Here is a 20,402-nt window from a genome sequence, read left to right as displayed (position 1 = left end):
GGGGGGGGGTGCTGACAGGGAGATGTGGAGGTGGAGGGATGCGCCCGGGAGAAACCAGAGCTATGACAGGCGGCGTGCATGGAAATCAGCAAGCAGAGGCAGTGAACGATGCCGATGGAGAATAGCGACGTGGCACAGAAATATAGTCCTACTACAACAAAATTATCGCAGTTAGATGCATTTATTTGTTCATTTCTCTGTGACCTCTCGGTTGCTAAACCCTAAATATAATAGCAATAGCCATCTGCACCCTTCCCAAACTTATTGTATCCGAAAATGCATATCAGGAAGATAAGAGCAGTACTGCGAGAATTAAGCAAGTGTCTGTAGATTTTAAGAAGGCCCCTTTGCCTAGAGCACTGCACAAACAACTTAGAGGCAACCATCTCCACCGGTTGCACATTTAAGCCTGTGATTGATTTCAGAAGTTCGATGGTAGTCGAGTTAGAAGCCTACATTGATAGAACATGATGAATAAATAAATGCTTAAATGTTTGATATATCAAAACTAGTATACATGGTGGATCTTGTATATACCTCAACAATGGTAGGAACCAATGCAATTCGTGGAAGAGACTGGAGAGCCAACAGAGAAAGAAATGCATCTGTATCCACTTCATATCTGATCATGTTCAACAAGATGAGCTTTACATAAATAAATAAATAAAACAAGTCATCAAACAACAACAGCAGTTCTGGTATGGTACATGTGCCCTATGGCAGTGGTCTTATTATGCAATATTGGCTATTAATTGCAGATAAGATGTTTAGTATTTGTGGGCTACTCCCTCCATTCCAAAATAATTGTAGTTCTAGGTTCGCCTTAAGTCAAACTTGTTTCAATTTGACCAAGTCTATACAACAACAACAAATTCTTTCAGTCCCAGACAAGTTGGGGTAGGCTAGAGTTGAAACCCATAAGATATCAATGTTAGAGTTATAATATCAGTCATGTACCCCTTTGTGTTTATCCCGTTGTATAAGGGGTTTCCTGCATATGTTCCACATCTGTACATGTATATATATCGGCCTATGGCCTCATGGGAATACAAGTTGCATATTTCCTAACATGGTATTAGAGCCTTAGGGTTTTTTTTTACGCACGCGCAACTCGTGCTCTCGATCCAATCTCTTCTTCGAGCGGCCGTCCTTCTCCGAGCGGCGCTGCTGTCCGGCGTCTTCACCAACCGCAGGTTCACCCTGCTCCGGCGCTGCTCTCTCTCGTGCCCCTGCCCCCCTCCTCATCGAGCGCCCAGGCCGGCTGCCTCCGCCCTCGAGTTCGTCCGCCAGGCCTCTGCTCGATCCGGCTGGCTAGTCCGCTGGTCAATCCCATCCGAGCGTCCCTGCTGCTGCTCCAGGCTGCTGCTGCTGCTCGTTTCCAATTCACCACCAAGGAGAGCCGCATGAGCGTCCCTGCTGCTGCTGCTTGTTCACGATCCAGGCTGCTGCTACTGCTCGTTTCCAGTTCACGATCGGGGTTCTGCCCGCACGAGCCGCTCGCCCTCCAGATCGGGCCTCGACCTCTCGCCCCGGACTGCTGCTGCGGTTCTAGTCCGGACCCTCCGCTGGTTGCCTCCTGTTGAAAAAAAAATGTCTGCTGCATCGGGCTATGTTGCTGTCCCTCGCTGTCCGGTGATCTTTGATGGTACTAACTACACCGAGTTCACTGGCTTCATGCGCATTCACATGCGTGGCATCCGTCTTTGGGGTGTTCTTTCTGGCGAGGTCTGCTGTCCGCCACGTCCAGTTCCTCTGGTGGCCCCTACTCCGCCGACTCCACCGGTTCTTCCTACGGATGCTAATCAGGCCGCCAAGGATGCGGCTAAGCTTGTTGATGAGGCTGCTGCTCGTACTTATGATGAGAGGGTTTTGGCTTATGAGGAGGCTCTTCAGACGTATCATGGTGCTCTGTCTGTTTACACCCAGTGGCTTGATGATGATGCTCGTGCTGCAGCTGTTCTCACTGCTAGTGTTCTGGCTCAGTTTGCTTCTGAGTTTCTGGGTCTTCCTACTGTCTTTGAGATGTGGACCCGTCTTCGTCAGCGCTATCAGCCCTCTGGTGATGCCTTATACCTTTCTGTGATCCGTCAGGAGCATGCTCTTCAGCAGGGTGACTCTACTGTTGATGACTTCTATGCACAGAGTTCTGCTATCTGGCGCCAGCTTGATTCTCTCCGCAGTGCTGGTTGTCGTACTTGCCCCTGTTGCCAGGCTGTCCAGGCCAATTTGGAGTTTCATCGCGTCTACGAGTTCCTGTCTCGGCTCCGTAAGGAGTTTGAGCCCCGGCGTGCTCAGTTGTTTGCTCGTGGCCGTATTTCTCTCATGGAGGCGCTTTCTGAGATTCGTGCTGAGGAGACTCGCTTACGTGGTGCTGGTTTGCTAGAGGTTCCCTCTGTGCTCGCTACTCGGTCTTCTTCCACGCCACCTGCTGCACCACCGACCCCTTCTCGCTCGAGTGCTCCGCCGCTCTTGCCCACTCCTTCTGGAGGCTCAGGTCGCCCCCGTCCACATTGCGATTACTGCAACAATGATGGTCATATTGAGTCCCAGTGCTACACGAAGAGGAAACACCTGCGCAAGGCGCGATCATCCTCCTCAGGGACTTCGTCATCTACCTCGACAGCTTCAGCCATTGCTTTGACTGAGCAGGATATTCTGAGACTTAAGCGTCTGCTCGCGGCTTCAGGTTCTTCCTCGACGGGTACTGCTGGTTCTGTGACTGATGCTTCCCGCACTGAGCAACCGCCCTCTACACAGTCAGGTACGTCCCCATGGGTTCTGGACTCTGGAGCTTCTTTTCATATGTCTTCTCATTCTTCCACTTTGTCCTCTCTTCGATTGCTGGATTCTCCTGTTCATGTCTTCACTGCTGATGGTACTCCACTTTCTGTTGCTAGTAGGGGCAATCTTACCACTCCTTATTCTGTTCCTGATGTTGCTCATGTTCCTCGACTTACCATGAATTTGTTTTCTGCTGGTCAACTTACCGATTCTGGTTGTCGCGTCATCCTTGACGTTGACTCTTGTTCTGTCCAGGACCGTCGCACGCACACTCTGGTTGGGGCTGGCCCTCGCCGCCGTGATTCTCAGGGTCTTTGGGAGTTGGACTGGCTTCATGTTCCTTCCGCTGCCACCACCATCGCCAGTTCCTCCGCTTCAGTCGCCTCCGTTACTGGTTCCTTCAAGCAGTGGCATCATCGACTTGGTCATCTGTGTGGTTCTCGGTTGTCGTCTTTAGTTCGTCGAGGTCTTCTGGGGTCTGTCTCAGGAGATGTCTCTTTAGAGTGTCAGGGTTGTCGTCTTGGCAAGCAGATTCAGTTACCATATTCACATAGTGAGTCAGTGTCTAAGCGTCCTTTCGATTTAGTCCATTCTGATGTATGGGGTCCGGCTCCTTTCGCTTCGAAAGGTGGTCATAAATACTATATTATTTTCATAGATGATTTCTCTCGTTACACATGGCTTTATTTCATGACTTCTCGTAGTGAGGTGTTGTCTATTTATAAGCGTTTTGCTGCCATGGTTCATACTCAGTTCTCTTCACCCATTCGTGTTTTTCATGCTGACTCCGCTGGCGAGTATATCTCTAAGATGTTGCGTGGTGTTCTTGCTGAGCACGGAACTCTCTCTCAATTCTCTTGTCCTGATGCTCATGCTCAGAATGGTGTGGCTGAGCGAAAGCATCGACATCTTCTTGAGACGGCTCGTGCATTGATGATTGCTGCCTCTCTCCCGCCTCATTTTTGGGCTGAGGCCGTCTCCACCTCCACCTATCTTATCAATATACAGCCTTCCGCTGCTCTACAGGGTGGTGTTCCTTTCGAGCGTCTTTTTGATCGTTCTCCCGATTATTCGATACTTCGCTTGTTTGGTTGTGTTTGTTATGTTCTTCTTGCCCCTCGCGAACGCACCAAACTGACCGCTCAGTCTGTTGAGTGTGTCTTCTTAGGCTACAGTGATGAGCATAAGGGCTATCGTTGTTGGGATCCTATCGGTCGTCGGATGCGTATCTCTCGAGACGTGACTTTTGATGAGTCTCGTCCCTTCTATCCACGCCCATCTTCCTTGATTTTTTCAGTGGAGGATATCTCTTTCCTCACTTTTCCTGACTCACCTATCACCCCCGTCGCGCTTGTGCCTATTCGTTCCACTCCCTCTGCTTCTCCACCTCTGGTCGATTTGCAGCCACCATCTTCTCCGGTCTCCTCGCCTAGCATGTCACCGGATTCTACACCTTCATCTCCGGTGACTTCTTCGTCGCCACCCCCCGATTCTACCTTGGCGATTCCTCCTTCTATTGTTCCATCTTTTCCTCAGCATTACACTCGTCGTTCACGACCTATGGATGCCTTATTGGATGAGTCGTCATCTTCCTCTCAGCCTACTTATGGCTTGCGTTCTCGTCCTCGTCCGCCTGTTGAGTTTGGATTTCCCACCGCTGGTGCTGCTGTTCTTGAGCCGACTTCTTATCGTCAGGCTGTTGTTCATCCTGAATGGCAGTTTGCGATGGCAGAGGAGATTGCTGCTCTTGAACACACTGGTACGTGGGATCTTGTTTCTCTTCCTCCCGGAGTCCGTCCCATCACTTGTAAGTGGGTCTACAAGGTTAAGACTCGCTCCGATGGTTCTCTTGAGCGCCACAAAGCTCGTCTTGTGGCTCGTGGTTTTCAGCAGGAGCATGGTCGTGATTATGACAAGACTTTTGCTCCTGTGGCCCATATGACCACTATTCGTACACTTCTTGCCGTTGCCTCTGTACGCCACTGGTCTATATCTCAGCTTGATGTTAAGAATGCTTTTCTTAATGGTGAGCTGCGTGAGGTGTACATGCAGCCACCACCTGGGTATTCTGTTCCTGATGGCATGGTATGTCGTCTTCGTCGCTCTCTCTATGGCCTTAAGCAAGCCCCCCGCGCCTGGTTTGAGCGTTTTGCCTCTGTGGTCACTACTGCTGGTTTTTCAGCCAGTGCTCATGATCCAGCATTGTTTATTCACCTTTCTCCTCGTGGTCGGACTCTTCTTCTTCTATGTTGATGACATGATCATCACTGGGGATGACCCCGAGTATATTGCCTTTGTAAAGGACGTCTTAGTGAGCAGTTTCTTATGTCTGATCTTGGACCTCTTCGCTACTTTCTTGGGATTGAAGTCTCTTCTACCTCTGATGGCTTTTTTATATCCCAGGAAAAGTATATCCAGGATCTTCTTGCTCGTGCTGCTCTTACTGACGAGCGCACTGTTGAGACTCCTATGGAGCTCAATGTTCACCTCCGTGCTACTGATGGTGATCCTCTCCCTGACCCGACGCGTTATCGTCATCTCGTTGGCAGTCTTGTCTATCTAGCTGTCACTCGTCCGGACATCTCTTATCCGGTTCATATTCTCAGTCAGTTTGTCTCTGCTCCCACATCGGTTCACTATAGTCATCTCCTTCGTGTTCTCCGATATCTTCGGGGCACGATCTCCCACCGTCTATTCTTTCCTAGCTCCGGTTCTTTACAGCTTCAGGCCTATTCGGATGCTACGTGGGCTAGTGATCCTTCCGATCGCCGTTCACTTTCTGCTTACTGTGTTTTTCTTGGCGGTTCTCTCATTGCCTGGAAGACGAAGAAACAGATTGCAGTTTCCCGTTCGAGTGCTGAGGCTGAGTTGCGAGCCATGGCTCTTTTGACGGCAGAGGTGACTTGGTTACGATGGTTACTTCAGGATTTTGGTGTTTCTGTCACTACACTGACTCTGCTCCTATCTGACAGTACAGGTGCTATTAGCATTGCACGCGATCCTGTGAAGCATGAGCTCACCAAGCATATTGGTGTTGATGCTTTCTATGTGCGCGCTGGTGTGCAGGATCAGGTTATTGCTCTTCAGTATGTGCCTTCCGAGTTACAGTTGGCGGATTTCCTGACGAAGGCCCAGACTAGAGCACAACATGGCTTTTATCTCTCCAAACTCAGTGTTGTTCATCCACCATAAGTTTGAGGGGGGGTGTTAGAGTTATAATATCAGTCATGTACCCCTTTGTGTTTATCCCGTTGTATAAGGGGTTTCCTGCATATGTTCCACACCTGTACATGTATATATATCGGCCTATGGCCTCATGGGAATACAAATTGCATATTTCCTAACAATCAAGACCAAGTCATGGTTCTAGCACGTGGATAGCTAACTTCCATACACCCTGTCCATGGCTAAATCTTTGGTGATATTTCAGTCCTTCATATCTCTCTTTACATACTCCTCCCATGTCAAGTTTGGGCTACCCCGACCTCTGTTGACATTATCAGCATGCCTTAACTGTCCGCTATGCATTGGCGCTTCCGGGGGCCTGTGCTATATATGCCCAAACCATCTCAGGCGATGTTGGACAAACTTCTCTCAATCGGTGCCACCCTAACTCTATCGCGTATATCATCATTCTGGACCTGATCCTTTCTTGTGTGGCCACATATCCATCTCAACATGCGCATCTCTGCTACACCCGTTTTAGTTGGCCAACATTCAGCTCCATACAGCATCGCAGGTTGAATCGCCGTCCTATAGAATCTGCCTTTTAGCTTTTGTGGCACTCTCTTATCACAGAACGCTTGCGCCACTTCATCCATCCAGCTTAGATTCGATGGCTTACATCTTCATCGATATCACCATCCTTCTGCAGCATTGACACCAAATATCGGAAGGTCTCCTTCTGAGGTAGCACCTGCCCATCATGACTAACTTCCTCCTCCTGCCTAGTAGTACTAAAATCGCACCTCATGTACTCATTTTTAGTTCTACTACCTTTTGATTCTAAAGTCTGTCTCCACAGCTTATCGGCAAAGAGCATACACCATGGGATATCTCCTTGTATATCCCTTGTGACCTCATCCATCACCAAAGCAAAACGACAAGGGCTCAAAGCTGACCCTTGGTGCAGTCCTGCTTTAACAGAGAAGTCATCAGTGCCGCCATCACTTGTTCGAATCCCAACATTATCATACATGTCCTTGATAAGGCTAATGTTGTTGGGACTTTGTGTTTCTCCAAGGCCCACCAAATGACATTCAGCGGTATCTTATCGTGGGCCTTCTCCAAGTCAATGAACACCATATGCAGGTCCTTCTTTTGCTCCCTGTATCTCTCCATAAGTTGTCGCACCAAGAAAATGGCTTCCGTAGTCGACCAATTCTATATAAAAATACATTAACATCTAGAATGCCAAATTAGTCTCATGAGATTTAGAAAATATATTAACATCTAGAACAACCTCCCCAAGCCAAAGGCCCATGAGATTCTTCCTCCATTTACACAAGAGGGAACTGAAGTAGGGTGCGTGTGGCGTGGAGTGCAGTCATTAGGCTCGGCTCCTTGAAGTCCAGCCGACGGCAGGCCGGTCGACAAGCGTGGGCGGGCCCCCTTGGCCACCGGCTGACATGGCGCCGTTTGACTAGGACTCACGGGTCATGCATGTTCTCCCACGCTGTGAGGGTTCGAAAGCGCCATAGGTGATGATTGCTGAGTCGGCCGTGGCATGCTCCCCGAACACTGCCGCCTCCCTTGGCGAGGATTCATCTATGGCGCGGTCACCTTCCTCCACACGGGAGGGCTTGAGCGTGCCGACGAAGAGGCCCGTGTTTTCGACTATGCTCCATGCTTGGGCATGGTTGATGAAGTGCTAAAGAAAACAGAAGCCTTAGCCCCCTACCTGGCCTGCCAGATGTCGGCATGTGATTGCCGAGATCAGGGATTATGCTAACTCCCTTTTAGTCGTTTGGAGTTCGGACAGAAACTAAAACACTTAAGCAAACTTCGTGTCAGAGACACGGGTTTTTTACCCATGTTCAGGCCACCGTGAGGTGTAATACCCTACGTCCTGCTCTAGTTCTTGATTTGCTTATATGAGTGATTACAAGCTACTGCTTGGGATAGCTCTATTGTTCTTCTCCAAGCTCTAGTCTTCTATTGAGCTCGTAGCGAGAGCTAATGTCATCAAAAGTCCTCCTCCACTATGGCCTCGGCCCTCCCCTTATATAGGCCTGGGGGGTACCACAAAAGCCTCTACAAACATCCTTATATGTTGAAACGTTTGAGGGTACAAAACTACACGTCCCACATGGGCCCGGCAGACAGTTGCGACGTAGTGGACGATAGGCCAAGGCGGTTCCTTGAGCAAAATGTCCATCTTGCCATTGATAGCTCACTGGGGTCCCTGGGGCAGTAGCACAACGCTGTTGTAGATACATCGCTGCGGTGGCGTCGAAGTCAAAAAGATAGGGCGCATGTCACGTATTTGATGAACATCAGGAGATATCATCTTGGGACGAGAAGAGCCGTCGTACTGTAGACTGATGATGAGTATCTACGAAGTGTAGACCGTCGTAGGCATGCGAGGCCTACGTCGGTCGGCCCAAGAAAAACTCTTAAGTGAACCTCTCGAACCTGTTTTTAGTACCTTACCAGTGGTGGACCTCCTGGATAGCCCACCGAAGCATGGTTGGTGCTCGGGAAGTACTGGCATTCGGGGATGGACCTTGATCACCAGCCTTCCTTTGGTCGGCCCCGGGTTCAACCTGTGGCGACTTGCGTACTTGGGGCTCTGCTGCTAGGACGAGCTCGGGCTTGCGCTTCTTGCCTTCTCAGAAGAGCCGCAATGATCTGCACCTCCATCTTTTGGCTGATCGAAGCATGTGTGGTGGAAAGCCTGGCCCTCGGCGGCCTTGGTGCACTTGTCCGCTAGAGCGAAAAGTTCAGCCACAGTTTGAACTTTGTGGGTGCCAAACTTCTGCAACATCTTCTCATCATGCTCCCTATGGCGGAAGGCTAAGATGACGGCATGTGGAGAGACCTTCAGGATAGTGTTGCGTGTTAAGCTTCATGCACTAGCCAACGCAACCAAAAATCCGAACTGATGGAAAGGGCTAGGCAATCCACATATACACTTCAACACCCCCTCTCACGTGTGACACAGGAAGTCAACACATGGATAGACTCAGAGGTATGGCTCAAGAGGCCTATACGTGGACACAAAGGGGGCAGCAACAATTTTTAGATAAATTGCGAAAGCCGGGACTTGAACTCAAGACCTTAGGCCCTGATACCATGTTAAGCTTCATGCACTAGCCAACGCAACCAAAAGTCCGAACTGATGGAAAGGGCTAGGCAATCCACATATACAATTCAACATTGCGAACCTGGCTGGAGCATTGAATGTGCTGCCTCACCGGCTTGCTCTTCTGCTTAACAGCATGGAGGTCGATCTCCATGCCAGGGCGTACAAACGTGCCCTAGAAGTTGGCCATGAACTGATGACAAAGCTCTTCCCACGAGGTGATCGAGCCTTGAGGCAGGTTCATGAGCAAGGATCGATTGGACCCTTCCAGGCCCATGGGGAACTAGTTGTCCATAACCATCTCGTCACCGCCGGCTGCTTGGACAGCGGTGGTATAGACCTGGAGGAACTCCGTTGGATAGAAAGAACCGTCGTACTTCTGTGGTAGGTCGGGTCGGAACTTCTCCGACCAGATGACCCGCCGGAGCTCGGAGTTGAAGGCATGACAACCTGCTACGTAGGGCAAGAAGTCGATGTCGATGGCCAGTGGTACGTGCAAATGATCCACTATCGATCCCGATGAAGCCCGGTCCTCGCCAGCCTCAAGATCATGCAGGCTCTTCCACCGTCGGTCGAGCTTGATGCGTGCGTCCTCGCCCTTTCTCTTGCGGACTTTTTGGAGGTCATTGGCGTCAACTGGAGCAGAGGTGACGAGGTGTAATCTTGAACGGTGAACCCTTGCCTCACCACGTGGAAGGCTCGGCGGCCACGACAATGGCAAGCCTATCGTGGGTCCCGAGCGAGTGGGCAGATTTCCACGAAGCCTGGACGCTTGCGGCTATCTGGCGATGGTGGGCAACATCCACGAAACCGACAACCTCCCGAAGCCAAAGGCCCATGAGAGATTCTTCCTCCGTTTGCACGGGAGCGAACTGAAGTAGGGTCTGTGTGGTGTGGAGCGGAGTCTTTAGGCTCAACTCCTCAAAATCCAGTCGACAACAGGCCGATCAACGAGCGTGGGCGGACCCTTGGCCTGCGGCTAACGTGGCGCCCTTTGACCGGGACTCATGGGCCATGCCACGATGTTCTCCCACGCTGTGAGGGTTCAAAAGAGACGGAGGCGATGATTGCTGAGAGCCGGCTGCATCATGCTCCCTGGACACCGCCGCCTCCCTTGGTGCGGATTCATCCACAGCACGGTCGCCTTCTCCACACGGGAGGGCCTTGAGCGTGCCGGCGAAGAGGCCCTCGTTTTGACTGTGCTCCGCGTTTGGGCATGGCTGATGAGGAGGTGAAGAAAACTAAAGCCTTAGCCCCCTACCTGGCGCGACAGATAGCCCCCTTTTAGTTGTTCAGCAAACTTCACGTCAGAGACACGGGTTTTTTACCCAGGTTCAAGCCACCGCGAGGTGTAATATCCTATGTCCTACTCTATTTCTTGACCAGCTTATATGAGTGGCTACAAGCTACTGCTCAGGGCAATTCTATTGCTCGGTATAGCTCTATTGTTCTTCTCCTAGCTCTAGTCTTCTATTGAGCTCGCAGAGAGAACTAATCCTTATACGTTATATAGGCCTATGGCCTCCGTCCTCCCCTGCCATTGACAGCTCACTGGGTCTGTAAATGGCACAAGGTTGTTGTAGATACATCACTTGCAGTGGAGTTAAAGTCAAAAAGATAGGGCGCTTGTCACATCCCTAATGGGCACCGGGCATTATCGTCTTGGGACAAGACGACTCGTCATGTTGTAGACTCATGATGAGTATCTACGAAATGTATACCACCATAGGCATGCAGGCATGCATTAATTACGTTGGTCGACCCCAAAAAAACTCCGTGAGCCTCTCAAACCTGTTTTTACTGCCTCGCCAGTGATGGGCCTCCTGGATGGCCCACCGAAGCGCAGTTGGTGCTCGGGGAGTACTTGGGTTCGGGGATGGACCCTGATCACCTCGCCGAGCTCCATGAATCGTTGTTGACCGAGATTGAAGCTTTCATGCTTGAGGAATCCCAAGCACTACTCCTTGTGTCTTCTCGTGCTATGCCAGGCACATCTTTAGAGGGTCGGGGGACGCTCTCTTGTATCGCTCACATTGCTATTTTACATCTTCACACATTTTTCTATAAAGTTGGTCAAGCTTAAACAAGTTTGACTTAGGACACACCCAATACTTTAATTATTTTGGAACGGAGGGAGTGTATTTTAGGAATAAGATTTGATTGGTTAGATACTAGCCGATACTATAAAAGAACAACCATCTTGAACATTGAGAATTAGGCAAACACTAATCATAAATTATAGTGTCTCCCTCTCTTCTCAACCTGGCAGGGCGTCATGGCCAGCCGTGTAGGGGCGAATGCCTACATTCGATCCTCAGACAATACCAAATCAGGCACATATTTGTTTTCACATAAGTGTTGGTACTCAGAAATAATATATCAAAATGTACCATATGCCATCGATGTTCAATAGGAAAATACATGAATTTTCTTTAAAGAGTTCGTCTTGGTATGTTTTCTAATAATAGCCACGGCTTCTTTTCAAGTTATTCACCTCAAACCATTGAAATGAAAAGTTTCAATTGTCCTATCCAACACTAGAACAATGGATTCACATGCACACAGGAGTTTGATGGCCCACAAAGATAGCATGCACTAGTACATAAAAACACAACAACCCTCCCTTCTCCCAAATTATTTCCAGTCAGCAAACATAAAGGCATATGCCTATATGGTTATATACATACCGTTCATTTTTTGATGGTAAGATGATTATAGACTTTGCTTTGTTTGCTGCTGCTCTCTCGAATGATTTTGTCAAGCTAAGGCTACAACTGAAATTTTAAGTGAAGTCAGTTTTCACATATCAATTGGAACATCTGTTCTAAGGGTTAAAAACTGAAAACAAGTTGCATGCATTCAGAAAGCATCACAAGAAGAATTGCATAACGTTGTACCTCTTGGTGAATACATCAACATGATTTAAATCTTTAGATATGGTATCTCCAAGCTTCTCAATATGCTTTCTGGGAAGTTCCGAGAGAAGGAGAATTCTCTGCTTCCTTCACATTGTTCAAAGAAAGTAAATGGCTGTATAAAATTGTGTAAATACATATTGCCAAAATGCTATGTTATCCGTCAGTTACCTTGCTGTAGCAGTACCTAGGCGAATTGCTGATTCCTGAAACTTATTCAACTGATTCAATATGGACGTCAGATGACTATTGACTCCACAGATAACGATATGATCCTCCTCAAGGACCTGCAACTGGGCTCCTTCCCTTACCTTATGCATTTGGGTCTGTAAAACCAGGTGACAGATAAAGACTTGCTCTGTGTAAAGATTTTTCACCTCAGTTTTGTAGAATACTTAAAAAAAACTCACTCTAAATTGTTCTGTCATCGCGCTTAACAAACGAGAATAGAACAATATACCCCAGATAGCAAGAAAGAACCCAATAAGACGCTCAATACGTGTCCTTTGCTGTGAAAACAAGCAAAAGAATGTATCAAAAAGAGTCCTCTAAAAGGGAAATATCTACAGAATGATTTGTCAAAGATATTACCTAAGAAAAGACAGTATTGAATAACTAAGTGCACATATTGTTCTGAACCCAGAAAGCAACTAGCACTTACTTTCAGATGAGTAGATGATGAACATAGACATGCCCAAGCTTCCCATAAGCAGTCCTCCAGAGGCTGTTCTTTCTTCCTAAAATAGAAACCAGTATATTTCATTTATGTTAGTACTGACTAGTGAAGATGTAGGATATCCTCTCTGACAAATAGAGAAGAATAAATCAGAAAATTCAAGCCCTTTCAAATAAGAAAGTTACAGACCTGAACTTATGAAATAGCAATCCTCCAACGAACACAATAGAAAAGCATGTGACGAGCAAAGTGATAATAGACCTTTGAAGATATAGTGAAGACAAAGTACCAGGTTAATTCACCATGAGCAAGAAACTTCAGTTATTATGCGTAACTTAGGATGAACTTTTGGAATGCGCAGAAAGGTGGCAGCCTGGCAAGTGTAGTAGTACGATCAAAGAGGCATTGCACATTACCAAATATACATGTCTAGCTAGTAAAAACTAGATATACTCACTTACAAGGCAATGTTTCGGTCAAGCTGTGTATTGAATAGATAGTACAAGCGTGAAATACTCCATCTGACATCAGGCAGTGGTGGAAGAGTCACATCTAGCTTAAGAGGCACAGGTGTTCTAATAGGATCAGATATGCAAGCAAATGGCAAACTTGTAATATTTTGTGATATCCTGGGGAATGATTTCATCATTAACTGCATCTGGCCTATAACAACTCTGTGTAGAAGGCAGAATGTGATGCTTACTATATTCACCATGTTGTTTCCCTGCAAAGTTGAACAGGCATGGGATATTCAGGAAACAGAAGGTACATTGATAGTATATTTGTTGCAAAGTGTAATGACCCATTGTGAAAACCTGCTTATCAGGAGTTGTAATAGAGTATGGAAGCATCATGTAACATAATGCATTTCATGGCATGATCTCATCATATAGTTTCAAAGCCAAAACCCTAAAAAACTTTGCATTAGTCTCAAATCTGCCCCAAGTGAATGTTGTGCATGAGTAGTCATCAAACCTCTGAGCTAGTAGTTTTGCTAGCTCACAGTTGTCATAACCAACCCCTGCTTTTAACCCCAAAACTTCTGGCTTAGTTTTGGTATTTCAATCAAGTGCTTTTGTTCAAATTCAAAAAATTGGAAGAACTGTAATCTAATTGTCTGGTGATGATTCTCTTGATAAAAATTCATGAAAAATAATATCTGGGGATAATAAGATGCCCATAACCTCCAGTAAAATATTCATGACTTGTGGAGCCATATTTCGCCTACTTGCAGTTCAAACCCAAATTGGGGCAAAATTGGGTTTGAATCAATATGGCAGTCAAATACCCATTTGAAAATCCTTGAAAATTTTCATAGTAGTGTAAAGTGCTATACTAAACCATTTGTGCAATTAGAGGGGACAAAGACAATAAGAATAATAAGAATAATAAAAAGAGAAATAGTCAGCCAAACCCTAACTGGGCCAAATTCGGCCCAGGTGGCCTTTCTCTTGCCTCTTTCCCTAGCTGTCTGGTGGGCCCGCTAGTAAGGCTGCTCGCCAGCGCACGAGCCTTACCTCGTCTTTTACCTCCCTTTTACTTCCACTTCTTCCTGCCACCACACAGATTCCCTCGTATCTCTCGTCCTACGTGCAACATCCTGGGGCAGTAACCTAAATAGGAATTGATTTTTATTTTTATTTTTGCATCATGTCAGCATGCTTTAATTTGAAATGAGGTTGATTAAAACCTCAACCTTATTAAAATTGCCAACCTAATTAAATCCAATTAAATAAATTGCATAGATCTTTTATCTATTTAAACTGAAGGATTTCACATGGTGAATTCTCTTGAAAACACTATCAATATTCTTCCAATGGTATTAGGAAGCTATAATAAATATCTTCAATAATTTACATTGATATTTTATTTATTAATAATTAACTTGAGCCTTCTCCCTTTCGGTCTTTTGGTGTGAGATAGACTCTCATACTTTGCACATAGCCTTTATGTCACATCTAGAGGCTCCCCAATTTATCTCACTATTTGATCCCTCTTCCATCACCTACCCCCAATTCAAAACCCATTTATGTGTTATTAAATAATGCATATATTTTCCTTGTCGAAAATTCCTGAAATGTTTATGGTGGCTTGGAAATATTCCAGCAAGGTCCACAACAAGTTTCAGAATTTTCTAAATTGTTTTGGGGCCTCAATTAATTCCTATACTCTGCTTTTTCTATTTCTGGGAAAAGAAAAGAGAAGAGAATTGGGAGAGGCAGCAGCACAACACAGCCCAGTGACCCACCCAGCCCATCTCTTCTCTCTCCCTTCGGCCTCTCTTCCAACCGCCAGGAAGCCCACCTCCCCACCTAACCCGCTAAAGCCCAGCCTAGACCACCTGCCTTGTGCTTGTCGTCTTCCTCCCGGGAGAGACATCCCCCTCCGCTCCGACGTCGGCCATGAGCGCCGACGGCCTGCACCTCATATAAAAACCAGGCAAAAGGTAATTGAGAATCATATAATGGGGGGAAAACAGTGGGGCCTCATATATAAGTATATGAAACTAGCACATGCCCATACCCCATTTCACACCATCAAAAAACTTAAGTACCGACGTATTCAAACAAAAGCTCATGTCAAAGAGGCTGGTTCGGATAGGTCTCAACGAATTCCTTTCGCGCAGTTGTAATCAACTCTCTTTCTGCCCTTTTCCTCTAGCCAGAACACTTAACCTCGGCTATACACTCAAACAAAAGCTCATTGTCAAAGAGGCTGAGTTGCCAACAAATCCGAATATAACCGATCTCTCGCCTTTGATGACTCGTTGAAAGCCTCCTCAACCCAAGCTTCCATCTCCTGCTCTAGACATCGGCGCATGCCCGCGCCAGTTCATGAAAGGTGGATGAAGGTGAGTTTGACTACGAACTCGAGGATGCTGGGAACGATCTCTTTTCAGGGAATCACTCCCGTCGAGAGGCCCTCTTCCTTCCTTTTTCTGAATCTGGGAGAGAGGCATTTGCATCACAAGTAGTGATTTTGCTGGCAAGAGCTCTCTTATCATCGCCCACCATAAAACCCCCTTTCCCCTCCAACCCTAACCTTAGCCTCTCCCCTCTCTTCCGCGGCGCTGATGAGCCCCTCCCCTATTATTTCCTTCTTCCCCAAGCCAACCGAGCATAGCCAACAGCACGAGCTCGTCGCCGGAGTGGCCACCGTCCTCCTCCGTCCTTGCGGCCATGTCCAGGGGATACGCCACAACTCCTTCTTCCTCTTCACCAACCAGATCAAGCCCAGACGCAAGGAGACGAGCGCTTCATCCTCTTCTTCCCCTTCGGGTAATGCCGACTTGCCGCCAATTTCGCCACCACCGGGCGTCCTCCGCCCCATTTGACTACGCCAACATCCCCGCGGTGAGCTGCCACATCTTTCCTCTCACTTCCCCTTCCCGGTTTCATCCACCTGCACCGCTTCCACGAGCACCGCCGTCGGCGGCCGCACTGCATGGTCGCCGGCGTTGTTCTGGTGACCATCTGCTCTTGTCGGTTGCGCCATCCGCCTCGCAATCACTCGTAGCCCACTCCCAGACATCCACCCACTGGTTAGCAAGCTCCCGCACCACGCATCACACACACCCGAGGGCACCTGCCGCTACACCTCGCCGACGACGACTTTCACATCCTCATCCGATTGCGTGCGTTGTGCTGGTAGACGCGGCTCGCTTCGCTTGTCCGATCGCACATGTCAAAATCGCTGGCCAGGTCCATCCGCCACTCTATAGGTCACCGTCGTTCAAATCCAACGCGCCACCGCAACCTAAGTCACCAACTCATAGGCCCTGTCCTTGCGCCTGTCAGCTCTCTCTCTCTCTCTACACACACACACTTCCAGCCGATCCGGTCGATTCGCTGCGCATCTGACCGTGAGGGTCCAAGGTCCATCGCTGACCACGACATGTGGCAGTTAGGCCCCACCCGTCAGCGAATGCAGCTAGTTATAGCCTCGGTAGCACCTAACACATAGCAAGAACCTACCATATGGACCCCTGGTCCCACCCATCGGCGTCCCCGGCTAGCCACCATGCACCCACACCTCCGACTGTGGGCCCCTTCCTCCCACCAATCAGCCACCGTGGCTTAGGTCTAGCCCCGATGAGGAAACCCCACACCCACGCTACTGCACCAACGCCTCGTCAACCTCCCCTTGGTCCCACTAGTCAGTTGTTATGGCTAGCTAGGCTCCGGTGCATTTAGTTTCTAGGCGTTATACCTTGAATTCTTTTGAATTATAAATTCCAAAAATGACCTAAACTTCTATAATTCATATCTTTTAATCCATAGCTCCAAATTAAACATATTATATATGAATCTTGATCAGAAAAATGTATAGATCATGAATTGTCATTTGCATCCGTGTTAGGGCATTTTAAATTGTTGCATCCATGTTAGAGCATTTTAAATTGTTGCATCCATTTAATTAGCATTAATGCATTATTTAAAATGCCTAATTAATAACTAAATCATCCTATCTTAGCTTAACATGATTCAATATGCCATTTTGATCAGCATGGTGCAAAGATCAGTAATATGTCATTTTCATGGATGTTGCATCAACTATTGGAGTTAGGCTTAATCCATAATTAACCTTTCTTTATATGAGGTAATTGGAAATGCTTTATATAAAAAAAATTCCACTCCATGTAATATGTGTAGATAGATTTACTACAATCCATCTCCATCTTATGCCATGTACACCCATGTTCACCACACTTAATGTAATGCTAAGTATAATCAACATTCAACCATCATCCTTAATTGTTGCATTAATTGAACATGTGTTATCCATTACATGTTAATTCCATTGAACCTTGATTCATGTTGCATTAGGGTAATGTTGCTTATCATCCATGTCATGTCATGAATTGCATTCCATGAGCATGTTGTATCTTTGTCGTAGTTATAAGATGCATCCATTGATTGCTTTCCATTGTTTTGCTTCTCCGCGGATAGGATCCGGAGATGACATTGGATATGAGAAAGGTCTGCAAATGTACCAGGTATGGATTCTAGGCAAGCTTTCCAGTGTTTAGCCGCGCTTGTCGTGGTCATGCTTAGGGTTTTGCCCTCGTATTGTAGCTCTTATCTTGCGTTGTTGGTGGATAGTATTAACTTGGCTCTGATACAATCATTTATTGTTATAAAGTTTAATTATGCAATGTTGTGGAATGTGATGGTAAGTTAGGGAGGTAACGGTGGGAGGCCAGGCTTTATGTCCCGGTGCTTTGTTCCACTCGAGCCGACCTAGAAACTTAGTTCCCATTATCTTGATCCAAGATGAGCATGCCAGACTTCCGTTGGGAGGGGGGAATATGGGCCCCTCTCACGACCTACTACCCGAGACCACAAATTTGTCCAAGGACCACAAATTCGGGCTTTCCATTTGGCATACGCATGTTACATGTTTATATTATTGTTACGATGATGATTATGATGGATGAATGGTATGCCAACGTATACATGTAAAACAGCCGCATCGGTGAGCAGTTACCTTTGTGGGGCTCTAGCCGACCTCACCATGTACACAATGGTTGAGTCCGACTCGGAGCTAGGGCCGAACTCTCGATTTATGTTAAACTTAGTTAGGTTGTTCCTTGGACTTGTTTGCAACGTCAAGGAAGTGTTTGAGGGCTATCGATCTGCCAGCATACAATTGAGGTGTGATTTTCGCGGAATATGTGTTTTGGCACACGACTTTAAGAGTGGTAGTCACGTTACGGTTTAACAGTGGTATACCCATACCCTGCAGGGTTAAATTTATTTGAATAGTCGTGTCTGCAGTTATGGATGACTTCGACATTACATACTTGACCATAGCACAACTTCAACTAATAATTGCTAAAACTTGCCCACCCTTAATCTTGATAGCTGATAGATTATAATACAACTTCAACCTTGATAAATAAAACTTGCCAACCGGGTGAGTGCCTTGGGATTCTTCTTCATGGGTGGCACGAAGGGGAATACAAGGTTGGGTTATGTTTGACAGTAGGACTAGATGACTCATATGTGATCTCTTTCCTTATGTGATCTCTTTCCGTATCTCTAGTAGACGCAAGTTGTAGTTGTTGAAGTGTATATGTGGATTGCCTAGGCCTTTCCATCAGTTCGGACTTTTGGTTGCGTTGGCTAGTGCATGAAGCTTAACATGGTATCAGAGCCTAAGGTCTTGAGTTCAAGTCCTGGCTTTCGCAATTTATCTAAAAATTGTTGTTGCCCCCTTTGTGTCCACGTATAGGCCTCTTGAGCCATACCTCTGAGTGTATCCACGTGTTAACTTCCTGTGTCACACGTGAAAGGGGTGTTGAAGTGTATATATGGATTGCCTAGCCCTTTCCATCAGTTCGTACTTTTGGTTGGTTGGCTAGTGCATGAGGCTTACTATTCCCTCAGTCGTCTTTCGCAGGCTATGTTAGTTGATCTACTTGGTTTTGGCCCTCGCCCTCATGATTTACTTCCTCTGCTATCACATCTAGTCTAGTTTGCTATATTTTTTGATGCGTCCACCAAATCCGTTGATATTTTGTGTTTCTCATGCCATGCGAGTCCACCTAACTTTTGTCCGTCAGCCTTTCTCTAGTCCTGATCCTTTATATACAACTTTTGTGGCCTACTTGCCCTTGTTGTTTTATATAGGATTTGCTGGACTCTTTTTGCATTGTTGATCTACACCCATTGTGCCTTAGCCGTCGAGCTTCTTTTGCCGTCGGTTGTCATGGGCCATGATTTTTTTCCGCAATGCTTTATTCATTGATGTGCCATCTTATTTTGATAACCCATCTTCTCTTGATACTTCAGTTGTATCTTCAAGTGATGCAATGTCTTTCTTTGATGTGCCATCTCTTTGTTATCCCCCTTTGGTTTGACGCGACAGGTTTTGAAGACTCTTCATGCTACGACGGCACTCTCTAGACATGGATTTGAATTATCATTTTTGTGTTACACTTCTTCAAATACAATGCTATTGCATACGCTTTGCAGGGGTGTGAGGAAGTATTAGTATTGGTCTAGGAGTCCTTCTTTTCTTGTATCCCAAGTCATGTGTAATATATATATATATGCCCCATGGACTATGTAATAGAGACAAGTTGCTTTCATAACACAAATAACCATAGAATCATTTAGATGCTCTCACAAGCAATCAATGGCTCCATGCACTCACATTGTCCACATAAGCGAAAAATCACATGTCCCCTCCATGATCCATCTATCGTTAAAATTATTTACTGTACACAACTGCTACAGTGCACAATGGCGGCCCGGGGCGGCCCGCAGGGCTGGCTCCGCCCCTGACTACAGGTTGGATTTTTTCAGACTAAGCCCATATGCCCATGCATCAGGCCAGGTGATCAAACAACTGAATAGTACTCCCTCCGTTCCTAAATACTTGTCTTTCTAGGCATTTCAACAAGTGACTACATACGGAGCAAAATGAGTGAATATACACTCTAAAATATGTCTACATACATCCGTATGTAGTAGTCATTTGAAATGTCTACAAAGACAAATATTTAGGAACGGAGGGAGTACACCAGTGAAACAATAAAAAAAGATCACCTTAACAGGAAAGTGTAGGTGATTTTCTGCCTCCGACGTGGTTGGCGTGTTCACATTAGACTCCGTCTCCTTTCCGCATGTTCTCTTTGCCGATTTGAACACTCTTGCTCCTCCTATGATAAGGTAAAGCTTAAACAGAGAACACGTACATAATCGATAACGATCTATGATGA

General features: G+C 46.8%; 1 protein-coding gene across 3 annotated transcripts in view; it reads right to left on the bottom strand.

Moving 5' to 3' along the window:
• The window catches only part of LOC119267084 (putative ion channel POLLUX-like 2), a 32,041-nt gene that overhangs the window by 10,657 nt on the left and 982 nt on the right, over positions 1-20,402 (bottom strand). For 2 of the 3 annotated variants that reach the window (XM_037548398.1, XM_037548406.1), the window contains exons 3-12: positions 20,230-20,342; positions 13,138-13,400; positions 12,866-12,937; positions 12,662-12,737; positions 12,411-12,509; positions 12,172-12,326; positions 11,983-12,087; positions 11,773-11,859; positions 538-622; positions 305-452 (exon numbers count right to left, since the gene is read on the bottom strand). In XM_037548398.1, the coding sequence (XP_037404295.1) occupies positions 305-452; positions 538-622; positions 11,773-11,859; positions 11,983-12,087; positions 12,172-12,326; positions 12,411-12,509; positions 12,662-12,737; positions 12,866-12,937; positions 13,138-13,400; positions 20,230-20,342 (1,203 nt within the window). Of the gene's footprint in view, positions 1-304; positions 453-537; positions 623-11,772; positions 11,860-11,982; positions 12,088-12,171; positions 12,327-12,410; positions 12,510-12,661; positions 12,738-12,865; positions 12,938-13,133; positions 13,401-20,229; positions 20,343-20,402 lie in introns of those variants that run through there. The other variant, XM_037548413.1, reaches the window with a different exon arrangement.

Source organism: Triticum dicoccoides, chromosome 1A (genome assembly GCF_002162155.2).
Source record: "Triticum dicoccoides isolate Atlit2015 ecotype Zavitan chromosome 1A, WEW_v2.0, whole genome shotgun sequence".
NCBI lineage: Eukaryota > Viridiplantae > Streptophyta > Magnoliopsida > Poales > Poaceae > Triticum > Triticum dicoccoides.
Note: the sequence above shows the minus strand (reverse complement) of the source record. Positions and strands in the feature narration are given on the sequence as shown.